Source organism: Pristis pectinata, chromosome 7 (genome assembly GCF_009764475.1).
Source record: "Pristis pectinata isolate sPriPec2 chromosome 7, sPriPec2.1.pri, whole genome shotgun sequence".
NCBI classification, from domain to species: Eukaryota; Metazoa; Chordata; class Chondrichthyes; order Rhinopristiformes; family Pristidae; genus Pristis; species Pristis pectinata.
Genome location: NC_067411.1, coordinates 98,164,465 through 98,184,589, shown reverse-complemented (window position 1 = coordinate 98,184,589; position 20,125 = coordinate 98,164,465). Strand labels below are relative to the sequence as shown.

The following is a 20,125-nucleotide window of genomic DNA, read 5'->3' as shown; positions in this document are numbered from 1 at the left end:
TTGGTAATTAGGGGAACAACAATTAATGGTTGCTGGTGGGGAGGGCATGAGTGCAGTCGGTTACCTTAGCCAAATCATTCAGCTAAGTGGAGGTGGGGATGGGTGGTCACAAGAGTAACCTGGTGAGTGTGGGAGCATGTGAGCCATAGGCTCAGGCTGATTGGAGATGGTAGGGTGGGAAGTATGAGTCTGATGAGGGGTGATCCAAAGGAAAGTTGGGTAAGTATCTGTATTACAGGGGACCTGTGTGATTTAGGTTCAAAACGCTAGCCTAAGACTTCTTATGCATGAGTGGCTAATGCTTTCCCAGAAGGCTAAAGAAATTTGACATGTCCCCTTTGACCCTCACCAATTTTTATCGATGCACCATAGAAAACATCTTATCTGGATGCATCACGGCTTGGTATGGCAACTGCTCTGTCCGGGACTGCAAGAAACTGTAGAGATGCGTGGGCGCAGCTCAGCACGTCACGGAAACCAGCCTCCCCTCCATGGACTTCTTGCTGCCTCGGTAAAGCAGGCAGCATAATCAAAGACCCCGCCCACCCCAGGCAGAAGATACAAAAGCCTGAAAGCACGTACCTCCAGGCTCGAGGACAGTTTCTATCCCGCTGTTGTAAGACCATTGAACGGTTGCCTAGTAAGATAAAAAGGACTCTTGACCTCACAATCTACCTCGTTATGACCTTGCACCTTATTGTCTACCTGCACTGCACTTTCTCTGTAGCTGTGACACTTTATTCTGCACTCTGTTATTGTTTTACCTTGTACTACCTCAATGCACTGTGTAATGAATTGATCTGTATGAACAGTATGCAAGACAAGTTTTTCACTGTTCCTCGGTACATGTGACAATAATAAACCAATTTACCAATTATTCCTACTGATTCCTACAGTCCAAACCTATTCCTTACCTCTGTCAGTAGTTTGCCTGCAATTCCATGCTATAAAATTTTAAATCTAATGAACTCAGCTACTTCTTTATGCTACTGCAGTTTGTTCTCCTTTAAATAACTCCCTTTGCTTCTCCCCAATCTTGAACAATTGTGGCTATTTTTGTTTTTACAATCTTCACTTAGCATCTGAGTTGCAGCTGATTTGAAATTACTCGATGGTGTCAAACGAGGGGCGAATTTAAATGTCGAGTGGCTTGATGACTCATTCACACTCTGACCTCTGTTCCTCACCTACACCATTCCATCAAAACTGAAAGGAAGTTCAAGAAGCAACATCTCACCTTTCACACAGGCACACCACAGTTTTACAGTTTTTCAGCATACACCTAGTTTTTCTCAGATTTCAGATTCTACATTTATATATCCTGACATTCTCTTACTTCTCCTATTGCAACCTTCTTTTGCCTTGCATTATCATCCCTTTTGTCATTTAATCTCTCCTATCTTCAATTCTATCAAGAACCTTACAACAAACTGCTGGAGGAATACAGTGGAGGTGGTAGGATGGCAGATGTTTTGGGTCAAGACCCTGCATCAGTTCTGATCAGCCCCCTACGGATGCTGCCTGACCTACTGAGTTCCTCCAGCAGTTTGTTTTTAGCTCCAGATTATTATCGGCAGTATCTTGCGTCCCTATCACGGATTCTCTTCGTCCACCTACTTCGCATTTTAAAACTTGTTTATTCTCTAACAACTAAAGGATTAGCTGCCGTTAACAAGCCTTCAGCATACACTCCTGTCAGCATCAATCTACGTCACCCATTGTCTCCTCATCTCCACTCTACCACAGACGTTCTCTTTGCTCCCTCATCCTCCTCTCCTGCAAGTTTAAACATGCCTGTTAACAAACTTCTTGCCAGTCCTTCAGAAAGGTCATTGATCTGAAGTGTTAATGCATTTTCTCTGCAGATGCTGCCTGATGTGTTATGTCCAGTATATTCTGTTATTATTTGTCAATTCAACATCATAAAAACAATGTAAAAAGTACAATATTCCTTAGCCATATGTAACTTTACTTTTTACTTACTTTATTTGCTACGGATAGATTTAAACTGGATAATGTGTTCTATCATTATAATAAAGAACATGAAGAGCATATCTATCTTCAAGTAATACTTTTTTAATTACTTTAGCAGGACAAACAGAATGCTATCCAATTTCCTAAGTAGAAAGCTGACAGGAACTGTGAAAAGATTTTCCTTTTCTAAAATCAATGCATCAGGATCGGAGTTAGCACGAAAGACGCCAGTAACTGAAAAGAGCATACTTTCCAAGGCTGTGCTCTGCCAAAGGAAATGGTTCCATCAATGCAGACTGCCAGCATACAGCAGGCATTAACAACAAAATACTAATGTGGATTTTTTGTTAACTGGAGAAAGTAATGTTTCAAAAATGCCTTTAACAGAGGCAAAATATGTTGCTCAAAAGATCATTTCATGTGACTTTACTCGTTATGGAATTTTAAAGCTAAGTAATAACAACCACAAAGAGTCTTCTGTTTTGAAAAACAAATGAAGAACAAAGAAGACTTTTCATCTCTCTTACTGGAAACCAGTGGATTTAAAACTAGTTCAAATACTTACATTCTCTCAACATGACATCATGGCAGACACTTAAGACCCGTGATGAACTCCCCCCACCTCCCCCAACACCCATGCCCCACCCCCCTCCCCAGCACACACACCCTGTGAGCGTGTCCTTGATACTTCAGGCTATAAATGTGATTTTAAACCATTGAACGAATATTCAAGGTATAGTCAAGACCATATTTTATAAGAAGATATTATTTTACAATTAAGAAACATAATAACATTTCATGAGAACACCACATTAAATATCAACTTTTTGCTGGACTATATGAGTTATTTTAGATAACTTTTTATTTGTGTCTTATTGCAATTTATACCCAAAGATAAAGTAATTTTGTTTTATTATTTCATATGGTGGTTTGTGGTGGCACAAAACAAGAGTTTATCTGCACCTTGTTGCATTGTTAATCTCTTCAATGCAAAAGCATTGCCAAATGACTAAGGTTGACATAGCCTTCATCGTTTCCAACCAATAAATGCAAAATGAGCTAAAAATGCAACACGCTTTTTAAGCCAATATTTGTTAACAAAACACACTCTTATTAACCTATTGTTTTTATTGGCTGATGTTCACAATTCATTTCTATGGCTTTTTATAATCCATGTTGCACAGAGGTAGACAATACATATGAACTTCTTTTGTAAAGGCAAGAAAACACCACCCATATTTACAGACTTACAGCAAGTACGGCCCAAGAATGTGAACTTACAGCAGCTTTTCTTTATGGAAAACCACAGATTCACTCTCATCAATCCTATATTTTACTGAGGACATTTATCCTGTACTTTTATACCCTCAAGATCTTTTTCCCTTTTGTTATCCTAATACACGTCACATCTAACCTCAAAGGCAAATATCTAAATCACACACTTTGGCCTGCTGTTCTGGACAAGTTGAAGTAAGTATGTGCAAGCAGGTTAGGAACAGCTGTTTTTCCAAAGTTCCTGATTCATCAATATATTGGATAAAACATACAAACTAACGTAGGCTTAGGAGAATATAGAAACAGAATAAACCAACTGGCACCTAGAGTCTGGCTCTACCATTCAGTTAATATGATTCCTGATTCAATCTTGGCTTTAAAAGCACTTTCTGGCTCTTTCCTCACATCCATGGATCCAAAATCTCTCTGGAATTGAGAGTCACAACCTACTTGTTTCTGTCTTAAGTGGGGGACCCCTTTTCTGATCAATACTCTCTAGATCTAGTTTCTCCACTAGAGGAGACATTTTCTTAACATCTACCTTGTTAATCCTCCACAGAACCTTTTATGTCAATAAGATGATCTCTCATTCTTCCAGATTTCAATGCCTCATTCAACCTCTCTTCATACATTAACCCTGTGTTCCACAAATCAATTTAGTGAACCTTCTCTGCACTGCCTCCAGTGCAAGTATATTCTTCTGCAAATATGGAGACCAAAACTGCTCCATCTCTGGGAATTGTCTCACCAGCTTCCTGTAAAGATGAATCAAAACCTACCCATTTTTGTACTTCATATACTTTGTAATGAAGGCCAATATTCCATCAGCATTTCTATTTACAAGCTGTGCTTGCATGTTAACCCTTCGTGTTTCATGTACTAGGAACCCCAGATCTCTTTATACTAGAAAATGTTGTACTATATTTAAATAATAATTTGCTTTTTCATTCTTCCTTCCAAAGTGGATAATCTCATATTTTCTCACATTATACTGCAGCTGCCAACATCTTGCCTACTCATTTAACCTATTTCTCTTGCCCAGGCTCTTTGCATCCTCCTCACAACTTGTGAACTCCCGTGTTGGTATCATCAGCAAATCGAGCGACAATATTCCTGGTCCCTTCAACTAAGTCAATAATATAGATTACAAATAGTTGGGCCCCAATTTGTGGCACTACAATAGTTACTGGTTGTCATCTTTGTCTCAACTCTGTTTTCTGTTAGTTAGCCAATTCTCTCTCCATGCCAATGTACTAACCCCAACCCCATGCATCTATTTTGTGCTGTCATCCTTTACATGACATCTTATTGAATGTCTTCTGCAAAGTGAAAAACAGATCTGCTGGTCTCCCTTCATCCACCCTGTTTATTATATCCTCAATGAACACAAAAAAATTCATCAAACACTATTTTCCATTCAGAAAGCCACACTGACACTGTTTTATTGCCTTATGATTTTTCTAAATGTGCTGCTATTAATGGATTCCAGCATATTCCCAATGACAGATGTTTAACCAACTTCTGCCTATGTTAAACTCAATACTTTAGGAACAGTTTCTTCCCCTCCGCCATCAGATTTCTGAACAGTCCATGAACCCATGAACACTACCTCATTATTCCTCTTTTGCACTATTTATTTTGTAATTTATAATAATTTTTATGTCTTGCACTGTACTGCTGCCTCAAAACAACAAATTTCACGACATATGTCAGTGGTAATAAACCTGATTATGATTCTAAACTGTAATGTCCTGAACTCTGCCTCCCTCCTTTCCTGTAGGGATTTTTGTAGGGATGTAGGGATTTTTTCCCCAGAGTGTTTCATCAAAAGTCATTTTTTCTTTAGTTAAAGAGAACGTGTCTCATTAGAAATCAATGGCAACTGACAGCACTGGAAAATAAATTATTCAATTGCTTCCATCAGCATGGAATGAGATCAGTTACTTAACAGAGTTGAGTTTTAACCAAGCTACTACCTTGTGGTGCTGTGTGTTTCTATTCTGATATATGCTACTGTGTCGCAAACATATCAGTAATCCGAAGCATGGGCTTGGGAACTGTTTAAGTTACCGTATTAGCAACCATGTCTTACTACCACAGCTGAGGAATTTAAATACATTTAAAAAAAAGGCTAGTCTCAATAATGGTGATCTTGAAGCTACCAGAATGTCGCAAGAATCCGTCTGTCGACTAATTCTCATTAAGCGAAGGAAATCTGCCCTCCCTCCCCAGTGTGCTCATATGTGACTCGAGATCCATCGATGTAGTTTACCTTTAACTGCCTCCATTGTTCAAGGACAATTAGGAATGGGCAATAAATGACATATATCATGAATGAATAAAACAAAAATTCTAGCATCACACAATTTAACGGCTGACGTACCTGCACTGGTGCCTGCACCAGTTGTTGCGAGGTCCCCACCCAAGAGGCCACCTAAAATTGAAAGCATAGGGTCTGATTACGAACAATAACAGGAAAACATTTTACAGCAGACCCAAGCTAAAACTCATGATTAGAAAAACACATAATATAAAACCACAATCAACATGGGGAAGATTTCCTTTGTGTATTGTGAGCAACAGTCTGCTCCAATTAAAAGGGGTTTATGCTTTTACAAAACACTGAGGAAATCTTCGTCTGATATGAGGTAATTTGTTATTTTTTGATGTGCAAGGTATGAATAATCCTGTCAAATATATGTATCACGCTTTTTCCACATATGTGGCCAGTAACATGTATTTGTTAACCTCGTGACATTTTTGTCATTTGCAACGACTGACATTCTTCTAAAGCCTTTGAGAGAGCTATGAGAATTCATTTGAAATTCTACAAGTCTTGTGTATTTTCATGAAAAATTTAACAATTTCTGTATTAGCAAAACCAAAGGCCAGAGTTTCATACTTCAGTGTCAAAGACGACAGTATTTTTAATTCCTCAGGGGGTGTTAATGCCTTGCATCTCATCTATTTATTTTTCAAGAGTAAAATAAATATTCCTATTGAAAACAATGAGAGCACTAGAGGGCAGCAAAGTCTGTGCCCACTGATCAATAACAAGCACGTGAAGGATGATAAACTGAACAATGGCTTGCCTCTCTGAGCAGCATAAGGTTTTCCAATAACTGTTTTTGAGTACTAACAGTTTACTCAATGCCACTGTTTCTCCTGACAAGAAAAAGACAGATTTTCTTCTATGGCTGAAGTACAATAATTTCATGAAACAAAGCAAACTCTGATGGCTACATGAAACATTCCATCTGAGTCAAAACTCAATAATTAGTTTTGCTGCCTATTTTACATCCCTCTCAATTTACCTTCCATTGATAATCAACACAACCTCTGCATCAAAAATGAGTAGTATTGTGTTATGTGACTGAGTGAATCATAACACATCTGTTAAATGAACAGAACCTTACTTTCCCAGGCCTAGAGGGAAGCAGCAATTAGCTCCTATGAGGAAGGAATCACTCTGTGAGGAAAACTTCCTCTGATGGAACACTGTTGTCAGAGTGGCTCTGAACCCTTGCTTCTTCTACAAGATTTCTGGACCACTAGAGTCTCTAACATTTGTCAGTGCTTTAAGCCATCTCTTTTTCTTGTTTCTCTCACTATATACATGTTCTTTTACACACTCCTTTTGTTTCTTTGATTTGTCTCATTCTGTCTTCAACTGCCTTGTGCCTATATCATTGCTTGTTATCATCTGTTTTTCATTTAAGCATCTTAAGGAGCGTTTTCTTATGGGTGATTCCCCCCTCCCCCCGACCAATCCTCCCCTTTTTCCTGTACTGTTCCCTTTGAAATTTTAATCTTTTGCGATATTTTCCAGTTTTCATGAAAGGTGCAAGCTGTAACATGCACTTATTCCTGAGTGTTTACAGTGTTCTTTCTTATTTTTGTTTCACAATTTATCTCCTCTTCATTCTTTGTAACCTTGGCAGTGTTCTGAGTTGTGAGCCTTGGCCTTTCACTGGGGTTTTTCAGCAAATGAAACCTTCCAAAACTTGCCAATGAAAGACTACAAATATAGCACACTTTGGTCTCAGTAAATTGTTTCTGCTTCTCTTTATAATCAAGGGTACACAATTCTTTTCTGTGTTCAATAAGGAATGTAAACTACACCCTTAATGTGCCAAATACAAGCAATATACCAGATGCTCGTAATAAAAACAATACTGACCTTGTTTTACTGGGCAATTACTTAGCATGAAAGTCGGTGAATTTTACCTGCGTTTCCAGCGCTTGGTGGCCGTTGTGTCACTCCAGGAGACATGCTGTTCCTCTGCAGAGAAGGATGACCCAGTGGCATTAGGTTGTGGTTACCCAGTGAGCTGCCTGGGCTGCTGTAAACCAGGCTGTTTTGGTTGGACACTGGGATGGAAACCGGCATCTCAAAGTTAGGTGGAGGAACAGCCTATGCAACAGAAAAGAACAGGAAAAAATAGAGCGGGGGAGGAATAATCAATGTCGCAAATAAGACTGGATTAGTTTGTAATGGTTTCTATGTTTAAAATATCAGTTACTTTTTTTCCCTATTGCAGTTTCACTTTAACAATTCTCAATTGTTTGGATATTGCTTTTATCTCAACAAAAGGTAACGATTAATGAAAATATATTACACAAACTGATCCGAAGATGCTTTCAAAATTATTCAATAATGTTAAATAAGTCAAACTAAATAGAGCAATTTAGACAACTGGAAGGAACTTTGCAAAGAAAATTCTGCATTATTAAACATTCTTAATGTAACTTATGAAGGTAGATAAGTATTACACACACTTGACATCAGATACAGCAATCTTTGGAGCTTATCTGTTTGCCTTCGGAGTTCGATGAGATTTTTTTTCTATTTTGTTTTCTCTGAAATCTTCCTTCACCCAAGATATTGTCCAATATATTTGACTGGGGTCGTGAAAGTGGGAGGCTGTGGCGATGGTGGGGGATCTTGTTATAGATAGAGGAGAGGGAACATGGAGGTAATAATAAAGTTTGGTAGCAACATATCTGGATGGCAGCATCAGGTGGTCTTAGGCACTACTTTAATACTTGTACTAAGTTGCTGCATTCATGCCACTGCTGAGAGTCCTGGGGCTAGGAGAATTCCTCAAGAAAATACAATGGTTGGGTAGTGGACTCTGGGACCTCAAACTAAACCTCATTTTTTGAGGTATCTGCTCCTTTTTCTAGGTGATACAAAATACCGATAGAGGATGGCTCTTGCATTCGACATCCCTGTAAAGCTAACGTGAGGGGAAATGGGACTGCCAGGATGACATTACCTAATGGGTGCACTTCACCCAGTTTCAGCAGTTATTTTTTTACTTTCCTGACAGTTGACAGGAATGTGGGGAGGATAGAAAATGGAATTACTGCAAAGGGCTGCTTGATGGTTGATGGCAAGCGCCCATTTCCGTGCTGTATGGCTCCATGATTGTGGGGACTATAGAGCTGGTTTCCCAAAAGTAGTTTGAAGATCTTAAACACTTTGAATCCTTTTGTCTACTACAGCACGCAGATCACCCTCTGCAGCCCTAAAACCAGTGCAGCAGCAAGGTATCATTCTGATATTCCTTGCCACCATCAGGGCAGATGGTCAGGAAGCATAAAAATAGCACAAGGTTGCACCTCCTTTAGGAAATGAACTCATCCCAAAATAGAATTCTGGATATGATCAACAAAGCAAACCTGAAAGCATATGTCACAGTCTACTATATGCTTGAGTGTCAGAGCAAGCTGCCAGGAACTTCAAGTTGTATATAATTAACAAGTGCTACATCAGTGCAAGTCATTGTTGCTAGTGATGTTGTAGATTTGAGCTGCAGGTCTGTCTCGCCTTGATATTTTCCCTGCACTGCAGTGTGGGAGCTTTGGAGTTTTCGCGTTAGTAAGACCTGTTCTTTAATTTACAGCTGCCATCTCCCTTATAGTGAGGGCATCGTTGACACATTCAGCTTCACACTGAAGTTCATTACTGTCCCTGGGAGAGCAGAGAATTCCCACAAAATGGTTGTCCACAGCTCAATAAGAGGCATTGTAGCTATCATTGCAAACTAAATAACTGCTGTCAGTTTGATGCCCACACACACTTTCCCCTACTATGGGCAAGCTAAGCAGCTTTCAGATTGTTGCCCTATATGGGATTTTTGGCTTCAAGCTATGCACGACAATCCTAGTTCATTTTTGTCAATATTGGTGTTATTGAATCCACTCCAAAGCATAGACGACGTATTTTTTATTACCACTGACAAGTAGAAACAATTGATGTCTGTAATATACAAATTAGTTATCTAAAAAAATCTGAAAATAACTTGAAATAGGATAATAGCACAGCCTTTATTTGTGTGTACTGACAATAATGGAACATAGTAATGGGCCTCACTTCTTTAGTACTTAAATAATTAGCATACAGTGATTCCTAATAGGTCTAAAATTCTCTTTACAAAAAGTGGAGCATTTGAAAAGAAGAGGCAATCATCAAACTTAACAGCACTACTCTTGCACAAATTTAAACATTCGCTTATAATTTTTATTGCATTATAATTCTAAATTGCTTTCATGTAATTTTTTTGCCTGATTTACAGTGGAAAAATTTGAAACACCAGTGCATTATTTTATTCCTACTATTATTTCACCAATTCCTGGATAATGCATTTTGTTTTTAAGTTAGTTGTTTTCCATGATTTAGGCATTGTCTGGCATTTACTGCCCAATCCTGATTGCCCTTGAAGGTGGTGAGGAGTCACCTTCTTGAAATGGTGAAGGTTATCCCACAATGCTATTACAAAGTCAGTCAAACAGCAGAGAACCAGGTCCTCAGGCCACCACATCCATGCTGACTCCATGTGACTCTATGTACACATCCATGGGTACATAGAGTACCTATCTATACTAATCCCGTTTGCCAGCATTTGATTCAATTGCTCTTCTAGATACCACTTAAATGTGTCCTGAGAATGTCTGTCTCCAACACCCTCCCAGCGGGTTCCAGATTCCAACTACCCACTGGGTGAAAATATTCTTCCTCAGATCTCAGCTAAACCTCCTGCCCTTGATCTTAAAACTATGCCCACTTATTTCATATACCAATGTTTACGGGGAAATTTTTTTTTAACTATCCACCTATCTATTCTCCTCATAATTTTGTATACCCAAATCACATCCTCCCTCACTCCAAAGAAAACCAAGCCAGTACATCCAGTCTCTCCTCACAAATGAAGTGTTCCACACCAGACAGCATTCTCGTCAACTTCCTCTGCATCCTCTCAAATGCAAACATATCTTTCCAAAAGCGTGGTGGGCAGAACTGCTCAGAACAACACGATTGAGTATGAATTCCAGGATTTAGGCCTTGTGATTATGAAGTATCAATGATGTATTTTCAAGTTAGGACACTGTGTGACATGGAGGAGAATCTGCAGGTGATGGGGCTCTCATGTGTCTGATTCCATTAGGTCTCTTGGTGATAATAGCCTGTGGATTTAGGAGGAGCTGTCAGAATAGCCTCACTTACCAACTGTGTCTATTTTGTAGATAGAAACTGCAGCAGCCACAGTGTGTCAGTCAATGGTGGAGGGAATGAATATTTAGGGTGGTGATGAATGCCATTCATATGGGCTGCTTACCTTGGATGGTATTGAGTTTGCTTAGTGATGGTGGAACTGCACTTATCCAGGCAAGTGGTGTCTATGCCATCATACTCATGACTTGTGTCTTTGGTGTGTCAGGAAGAGAGTTACTCATCCTCACCAGAGGATACCCAGCCTCTGCCCTACTCTTGTAGCCACAGTATTTATGTGGCTGGTTCAGTTGAGTTTCTGATCAAAGGTGACACTGCCCAGATGTTGAAGGTGAGGGACTTGGTGATACTAATGCCACTCTATCCTAGGTTAGGTTGTCTCTTATTGGAAATGGCCATTGACTGCATTATAAGATTTAATAACTTTAATGTTATGAGGCTCCATTAATACCACACCACCAGAGGAAGAACAACAGCTAGTTATGCAACAGAGAACAAATTCATAAACGCGCATCTCCCATTTTATTAATAACCTTATTTAAGGTTGAAATAAGAAATGCATTTTTGCAGAAGTCACAGTTAATCTCAAACAACAGGTCATACAGGCTTAACATTAAAATGAACTTGACCTGATGAGAAACAAAAATATTGTGTGACATTATGAAATATAACACCACACGTGAACTGAGAGGCATCTCCTGAGCATAGAAAACCCATAATGAAGAGTAACAGGTTGAATAAAGTAATAATAATTCAAAAGCATAAGAGGATTAGTCAGTTTCCTGATGCTGCAATATTCTGCAGGGAGTCTAATTCAGTCAATTCACTTTCACTAGAGGCACTAATAAATGAGGAGTAAGGTTACTTTTCATAATCAAAAGGTAAGGAAGGTCAGACAGAAAAAGTGGTATGAAAATTCCTCAAAGTCAGTGACTGGTGTGACTCAGTGGGTAACACTCTTGTTCTGATCTTTAAGGTTGTGGTTTCAATATACTGTATGTTCCAGAGACATGAACACAAAAGCCTAGCATGATATTCCATTGCACTGCTGAGGGAGTGCTGTATTGTTGGAGGTACCATCCTTCACACGAGACATTAAACCTTCAGCCTGTCTGCTCTTCCAGATGCAAAATGATGTTCCAGAGAAGGGCAGGAAAGTTATTCCTGGTGCCTTGGCCAATTATTTAATCTTTCAAACAATATTTTTAAAGCTTATATAAAAACAGGAAATGTGAAAGTACACAGCAAGTCAAGCAGCATCTCTGGTGACAGAGACAGTGTTACTGGACCTGAAAATGTTAACCCTGGTTCCTTCTCCACAGGCACTGCCTGGCTGCTACGTCTCTCTAGCAATTTTTTTTGTTTGTTTCAGATATCCCGCCTCTGCAGTATTTTGGTTTTGGATCACTGAATTACTGGATCTGCTGTGCACAAATTGGCTCTTGCATTTCCTTTAATACAATAGTGAGTACACTTCAAAGGTAATTCATTGACTGTAAAGCACTTTGAGAAATCCTGAAGTTGTGAAAGGTGCTTTATAAATGGAAGTCATTCTTTCTTTGATGGTGCAATGTCTCAGTTAGTTGGAAGACTATCAAAATAGTCACTTAATATTTCTTTGTGAATACTGAACAGAAAACGTTCCATTTCACAGGGAGAGAAGAAAAGCTACACATTAAGTGATGACAAGAGATGCCCTAATTGTTTTAGAGCTTAGAACAGCATTAGCAACAGCATACTTCTTTCCAATTCTCCTTGCTGTTAGCTGTTCAAAACAATGGGGAAACTGCTGTGGATGGGGTGTAGTAGGACATTGCTAAATAGGATATTCCCTCTCACACACTTCTGTCTGCTATCCTAGGTTAACTCTATGGTTTTGACTTGTTATCAGGTCTATTGTTTATCTTTCCAGGTAATTTATCAGCTTTCCTTTTCTCTGATTAACTGGTTATCAACTTAAGTACTCTGTTCTTTAAATGTAATAATACTAATCTTTTATTATTAATATAAAAATATTTATAGCTTACGAATGATTAAACACTACCTCTATCCCTTTCCACATGAATATGTTGTGGAACTTCTGTTACACGTCATTTTACTAGAGTTGTTCCAAATGTTACTGAATGTCCTTTTTGCTATGTCTGTGGGTTTTGCTGATGGGAGCTTCTGGATTACAAGCTGTTCCTCAAGACCATTCAGGGTACCCACGGTTAAGTCAGGTCTTCAATAAGTTTTTATTTTCATTTGTATCTATGTCAACCCTCCACCATTTCAATTTTGCTCAGTACAGCCCTACCCATCCTTATTTTGTGGTCTACTGAGGAAGGCGATTTGAAATGGTGATACTGCACCATGTTTGTGTGGGCTTTAGCAGGCTGTCATTTTGATGGTGCCATCCTTCCTGTTTGAAATGACTGCATTCAGTAGTGGGATCTGGACGCTCTGCTCTTTTAACCACACTGACCACAAGTTGAACCGTCAAGCTGAAGCTGGAGGCAGTAATATACATTTTATAATATCATTCCAAATCACTTTTTCTAAATCACATCAGAAACATTTGCCCATATTCCATACCTCATATTGCATTTAAGAGCAAAAGTAAAAACAAAAATAAATCTTTAGACTGACCATTGCAATATTATTGCTGTGTTAAGAAGAAAAACTGTTTACTCATCATCACAATCATAACTATAGATTAAAAAATAAAGAAAATATGAAACCCAATTTAGCAGACCACATGGCATTATAAGGTGGCCACCATGGTAAGCTCTTCATTCATGCAACAATATGCACATGCAGAAGTTATGTTATTTCTCTCAGTTTTCTGGCTAGGCATATGAATGGCTATGTGTGTTGAGGTTTTGGTTTAGTTGTCAATGAAATAGCTTAGTGTTAAGGCAGGAAAATAAAATGTTCTTGACGGGACGCAAAGCAATTTTTGTAATCCTGTTAAATCACCCCAGCACACAATGTGTTTGAATTTCATCAACAGGATTTCATGCAGAATGACTCTCTACACAGCAAGCAGTTAGCTTTAACCCTTTGAGTACAGGTATCAGGTTTCATTTTTATGACAAATTTTTCATTTTGAGATAATGTTTGCATTACTTTAAATATTAAAAAAAATCAAATCAATTCGTTCAATAAGTAAAGACATTTATTTTAATGAAATTATTTTTTTAAGGCTGCAAGTTTATAACTATCAGTTACTAGTTTAGTTTATTTGTCATATACCCCAGGATACAATGAAATTCCTTGCTCCCGTTATGGTATTGTAGGCATGTTATCTGTACATTTGTGGCTTTGTGCAAGTCACAAAGTTGCTGTGTGAAGCAATTATTTTGTGCTACTAACCAGACAAATGTTCAGTAAATAAATGCATGTGATTAAATGGAAAGAATACTCTTCTGGTTGGTACCTGTAGTCCCTACAATTTTCTCATTTGCACAATAATAATGACCAACTGGGTGGGGAGTAACAATGGGGAAATGCACCGTGTGAAAATAGATTTTCTCAAAAAAAAACTGTTATTGGAAATGAAAATGGATGTCTTTTGAGTTCTTTTATCAAGAGCACCTGAGTTTAAATTTAGGTTAGAAATTTGAAAAAAAATCTCACTCTGAAGGATATAAAGCATTCTATGAAATGGTGTCATGCTGTACTTGGATGAATGGCAGCACAGTATGAAATTGCACTGAAATCTGCCACACACAACCTGATTTTGTCAATATCATTAATGTAGGCTATGAGGACATAGCATGGGAGAGTTAAAGAACCACACTGACGAAAACGGCATCAGAAAGTGTAAGTCTGGCAAATTGCCAGAGCACTGCAGAGGGAGCTCACCATCACCTCTAGTCTCCAAATACTCCAAGTAATACTCTAAATTAAACTGAGGTAAAGAAAATAACTGAAATGTGAATTGTCCATTTTTGAGAGGGGGAACATTAATTAGTCATGAGTCATTCCTACAGTTACAATATATGTGCACGTGACTCAGTCAGATTTCACAATAGAATGATGAAATTTAACTACTTCAGAAATTACTTCCAACAAATTTAAATTATTCCAAAAAATTGCTGTCTTCTTTACATTATTAAAGAACATTGCTTTATGAAAAGTGGATTGTTATTAGTATGTATAAAGAGACAGTATGTCTTGGATGGATGTACTTCAATATTTTTTTGGAAAGTGAATGAAAAAAGTGTCAATAACTTTTTTTCACTTAAATATTCTGTCCAATAAAACATAAGAAAATGTTACTGAAACACGTTGACTCTACTTAGGAAGACAGAGTGTATCTATGGATCAGAATATTCTAATTTAGATACAGAATATATGATTCCACATATATCACTTCCTTTGTGGTTTTATTTAAGATCTTATTTATTCTGGCTTTCATTCATAGTTGTGCATTGAAGTTCAAGTGTTTTACAAATAAACTTCGTGTTTGTAGATTTTGCTGGTCATTTTATTATTAATTTTAGATTCTTACAACTCAAATATTCTAAATGACACCCAATTACTTGAATAAGCAGGTGAAAGGGTATGTAAAAACTATTTTAATGAGAGTATTACTGCTTTAAGGGGCCAATATTAGTTATTATCCTATTTTGTTTGTACTCTGCATAATGATAGATTGAAATGTAATTTATATGCAAGAAACCTGCACTGATAGGGTAGATTACTGCAGCAGTCATTAGCAGAGCAGCCATCTAACTCACGGTACTTACAGGTATTTTATGATTCCTGATCATATTATCAAACTCTTCATTAATTTTTTTGTATTTTTCTTCAGTGCGTGGGGTGAGCGCATAAGAGGAGTCAGGATCAGGGCTGTCACAGCCTTTGTTTTCTTTCTTGTTCAATGCCTGCCAGATTCAGAGAAATATCAAAAGTAAAAATAAAGGAGGGCCCTTGTACTTACACACAATCTTTGCCTGCTGATCATTAGATCAATATCTTCATTTATTTTTCTGCACTTCTCATCAGACTCAGGGCTGTGACCCACTGAATCGTCTGCGTCTGGGTCTGGGCTGTCACACCCATTTAGTCCCTTCTTTCTCAATGTCTGAAATACATAATTTGTAAAGTTCAAACCTCTGCACTGATTACAAGGGGCACAGCGGAATAAAGGATCTTTAAACTCTGAGGGACTTTGATATATTTTACAGTCCAATTAAGATCAAATAAGGTAACTAAATACAAAGTGAAAAAAGTCAAACTAAAGCGACTATCTTAAAAATGGTGCATATGAATTTCATCCAAATGCCAATCTTTGGATGATTACACTTTTTTCTACTGGAATAATGTAGCACTATTTTTAACAACTAAACAATGCATATAATTGAAACAGTATTTTTCTGTCTCAAGGTTACATAACAGCAATTGGGTGCTAAAATATAAATTTAAGCTTTAAAAGTGAACACTTCTTCCCCCATATCGTTGGCTCCAAAAATTATTTTCTAGAAATAATGATATAATTGGTTATAGAAAAAGTAAAAGAAAGTATGTTACTGTTCCTCTGTTTCAAAAATAAAAAATGTAGTGGGCAAAACTCTAGGTATATTTTTGATGGTGATTTACAAGTTCTGTTGCAACCCCAGAGGTTTACAACAAACCAGTTCAATGGCTCATAATTTGTGGTTAGTGTCATTGATGATGCAGCACACTGTTCACAAAGATTTAGTGAGCTGTGCAGCATCAACTTGTATTATTCCAACATAACTTTCAGTTTGACGTCATCTACAAGGGATCGATGGCATTCAGAAACAATGAAATTATCCAGTAGACTCAACAGCCAACAAAGCTAAAGAACTTTCACAGATGGTACAATAGGAATTAAAATAAAAGATTGTAATTATGTTATAGAAAGCAAAAAAAAAGATGGTGTTATGCATATGCAGTTGATTTAGAAGTGGAAAAGTCATGTTCAAAAAATAAAGCAATCTCTATCGCATGCCTCAAAGTTCTCTTCTGCAGTGCAACAACTTATGTGATACAAAATAAATTCAATCATAAACCCATTCGCTAAACTCTGCATGGGTCATCATCACCAAATTTTTTCAAGGTTCTCCATGCACAAGAGGACCAGTTTGTATAGACAAAGGCAAGGGCTTGTTCTGTGCTACTTACAGGAGTTCAGACTTACTTGGTCAATGGACAAGTCTGGTACAAGGGTTGTCTATCAGCAGGTTCCCTTTAAGATTTTTACTTACCCCTCACTCATACTCATTTCCCTGCTAATCTTGCCCCTGACCACCAATTTTTCAGTTTGATCCCTGAGGTCCTGATCCTTGAAGTCCCATTCCCATCATGAATAAAGGTCCAACTTTCTCTCTCCTCATCTCTGGTCCTCTCTCATCCGTAACTCTCATCCATGATTTACATCCCCCATATTTTCCACCACAGCTTTGAACTATTGAATGTTCAATGACTGATTTTTTGGAAGTGTCAACGCACATTCTGTGGAGGAGCAGGGTAATACTGGCAACAATGTCCAGATTTCTGCACTTTAGTGAATATGTGCTTATGTCAATAGTTAAAATAGTGAACACTGTGGCTTCAATGATATTACAAACACAAATTCCAAATCTAAATATGGACAAGACACACACCTATCAATTCCTTGTCTACCCTTTTCAGGTGTGCCAAATTACATTGTGGGGCTAGTGAGGTACCAGTATCATGATATTCTAATGTGGCTTGCATAAAACAGCGGTGTCATGTTTAAATGTGTAACCATTTCCCTGGTTCAGAGGATGCAAATGAATTTGTAGTGTAATATGGCATAATTGCCAGCACTTAACCATGTAGCTGAGATCTCAATGGCCATCCCTTAAAGGAACTCACATATAACATAAGTACCACTGTCACAACTTATAGAATGCTATCATATGAAGAATATTTGCAGAAGTTAGGAGAGGGGAGGAAGATAGAGATAAAATATCTTTATTAGTCACATGTACATCGAAACACACAGTGAAATCCATCTTTGTGTAAAGTGTTCTGGGGGCAGCCCACAAGTGTCACCACGCTTCTGGCGCCAACATAGCATGCCCACAACCTCCTAACCCGTACGTCTTTGGAATGTGGGAGGAAACCAGAGCACCCGGAGGAAACCCACGCAGACATGGGGAAAATGTACAACTCCTTACAGACAGCGGCCGGAATTGAACCCGGATCGCTGGCGCTGTAACAGCGTCACATTAACCACTACGTATCTGCCTTAAGAGTTACTAAAAGAGACCTTGAGTAGCTGGTGGGACAATGACTCTTAACAAATCCTCCTGCTCCATTTGTTTCATCCTTTATGCTGGAGGAAAGGATGATGAAGCATTTGCTCCTTGAACGTAGAGCTGTGGTAACCTTCCTAATATAACTGTAAGCAGCAAACTATGGCATGTGGTGTTCTCTTCTTTTTCATAGGGAGTCTCTTGGGTCAAGGATATCTTTCTTCCACTCGGGTTTGATGGGGTTTTGAGGTGACTGATTTGACCCATGAGGGACCTACAGACTCCATGACAGTTCTGGCAGGCGTTCCTTCGTAGGCCAAATGGCTAGGTGTTAAGGGAAGTGGTGCGGTCCTTCCACCGTTAACACTGGACTTACCAGCAAATTGACTCAAGGTTCTTAATACTACATTGAATGCTCCTTCTCCATTTTCAACTGTCACATGATTCAGTGAGAATACAACAGTAAATATCCTTGAATCATTTCCTCTCTCCATCTGATAACCTCTTCTTCAGTGTAGGCTGACTGGATCAGTGGCAGCTGGTTGGAATGATCCTGAAGCTAAGAAGTTGAGATTGTGACCTTGAAATGAATTTGAGTATACTCTAGCCACATGTATGACAATATAAGATATATTTGAGGTCTTAGCATAAACATTAATCTTTAGAGAAATATAGACATGAATGTTGGTCCCTGTAAACTTTGGGTCCAAAATTTGATGAGCCCTTTTATGCTTTCTCCCATGTGGTTACCGTGGTTGACTGTGGTGCCTCTGACGTTGATCTTCCATTTCCATGTGAGTCAACAAGAGGAATGTTACGTCTAGACAAATATTCATTTGATTGCAGTGAATGACTCTACCGAATAATTATTTCTGTAATTGAAATATCCTGTTCCTACTACCTAAGTACACTGTAGTTCTAGCAATTATTACTCAACTCTGGATAAAAGGTGAAAGAGAGGAGTCAGTATTCTGTCAAGCAACACTGCTAAGTCAATGACACTAGAATGTTTGTATATTGTAATATATGCAATAGAAATTTGGTGAGTTTTGTAGAAACCTTGTTACATTGACAACATTCTGCAGATTGATTATTCTTTTTAATAGAGCATGTAACAATTGGAGGTGTAAAATAACTAACAATTGCTACCCCAAATTGTATTGCAGATTCAAACAGAACATATAAGCAGACTGCAAATGAAAATGTTCCAAAATGGCTACTAACAAACCCAAGATAGATAATAACATGTGAAGATTTCCCAATTAAGCCAGCACTGAAGCGGCAAGTACAGATATAGGTATAGGTTGCACGAAATTTGGTTTACACAATGAAAAAAGATGCGTGGCCACTGGGATGTGGCAAATATCTCACGTCTACTCCTGCACAATCAGTTGTTGCTTCTGTGGTTTAATCAACAAGAGGTGCAAACCAGGCAACAACAATCAAGCTGAACGAAATGGAATTCTGTACAGATTTCACAGCAGATACAAGCACTTTCCATCCACACATACGTGGCCATTCACACATATACAGAATACACACATCATACATCCTAGAGACACACAAAGAAAGATATTAAAATTACTGGAACTTTGAAAGGTATAGAAATCAGATTTTAGCTTTGCTGCTGTGCTTAACCACCATTTAATTTAGTGCTGTTTGCTTATTTAGGGTGGGATTGAGGAGATGGAAGACACCCACTAGGGCTTCCTTCAGAAGAGTCTGGCAGGCAGTAGTTGGGACAGCACTGGACAGGAACGAGAATCCCTGAATAGGAAGCAACGACATGTGAAATTTCATGATTTTACCAGCTATGTCATGGTGAGCTTGAGATGAACAGAAATGGGGAAGGACTGTTCAAAGGACCTGGATGCCCTTTGTACATTAATTATTAGAAGTTAACCTGCAGATACAGCAACAACTAGTAAGGCAAATGGTACATACTTTATGGCCACAAATTTGAGTACAAGAATAAAGATGTGTGACTTTCATATAATAAAGCCCTGGTGAAACAGGTCTTGTTTTACTATCTAAGGAAGTTTATAATTTCAATAAAGGGTGTGCAATGAAATTCACTAATTGATAGGCGGGGGGGTGTTCCATGAGGGGTAGTTTAATTAGACAG

The 20,125-nt window shown here is 38.3% G+C and overlaps 1 protein-coding gene across 13 annotated transcripts in view; it reads right to left on the bottom strand.

Moving 5' to 3' along the window:
* Positions 1-20,125, bottom strand: part of mef2cb (myocyte enhancer factor 2cb) — a 191,553-nt gene that overhangs the window by 32,582 nt on the left and 138,846 nt on the right. For 6 of the 13 annotated variants that reach the window (XM_052020240.1, XM_052020243.1, XM_052020246.1 and 3 more), the window contains 3 exons: positions 15,693-15,836; positions 7,477-7,663; positions 5,633-5,683 (listed from right to left, as the gene is read on the bottom strand). In XM_052020240.1, coding sequence (XP_051876200.1) covers positions 5,633-5,683; positions 7,477-7,663; positions 15,693-15,836 — 382 coding nt within the window. Of the gene's footprint in view, positions 1-5,632; positions 5,684-7,476; positions 7,664-15,498; positions 15,637-15,692; positions 15,837-20,125 lie in introns of all 13 variants that reach the window. The other 7 variants (XM_052020245.1, XM_052020242.1, XM_052020248.1 and 4 more) reach the window with 3 other exon arrangements.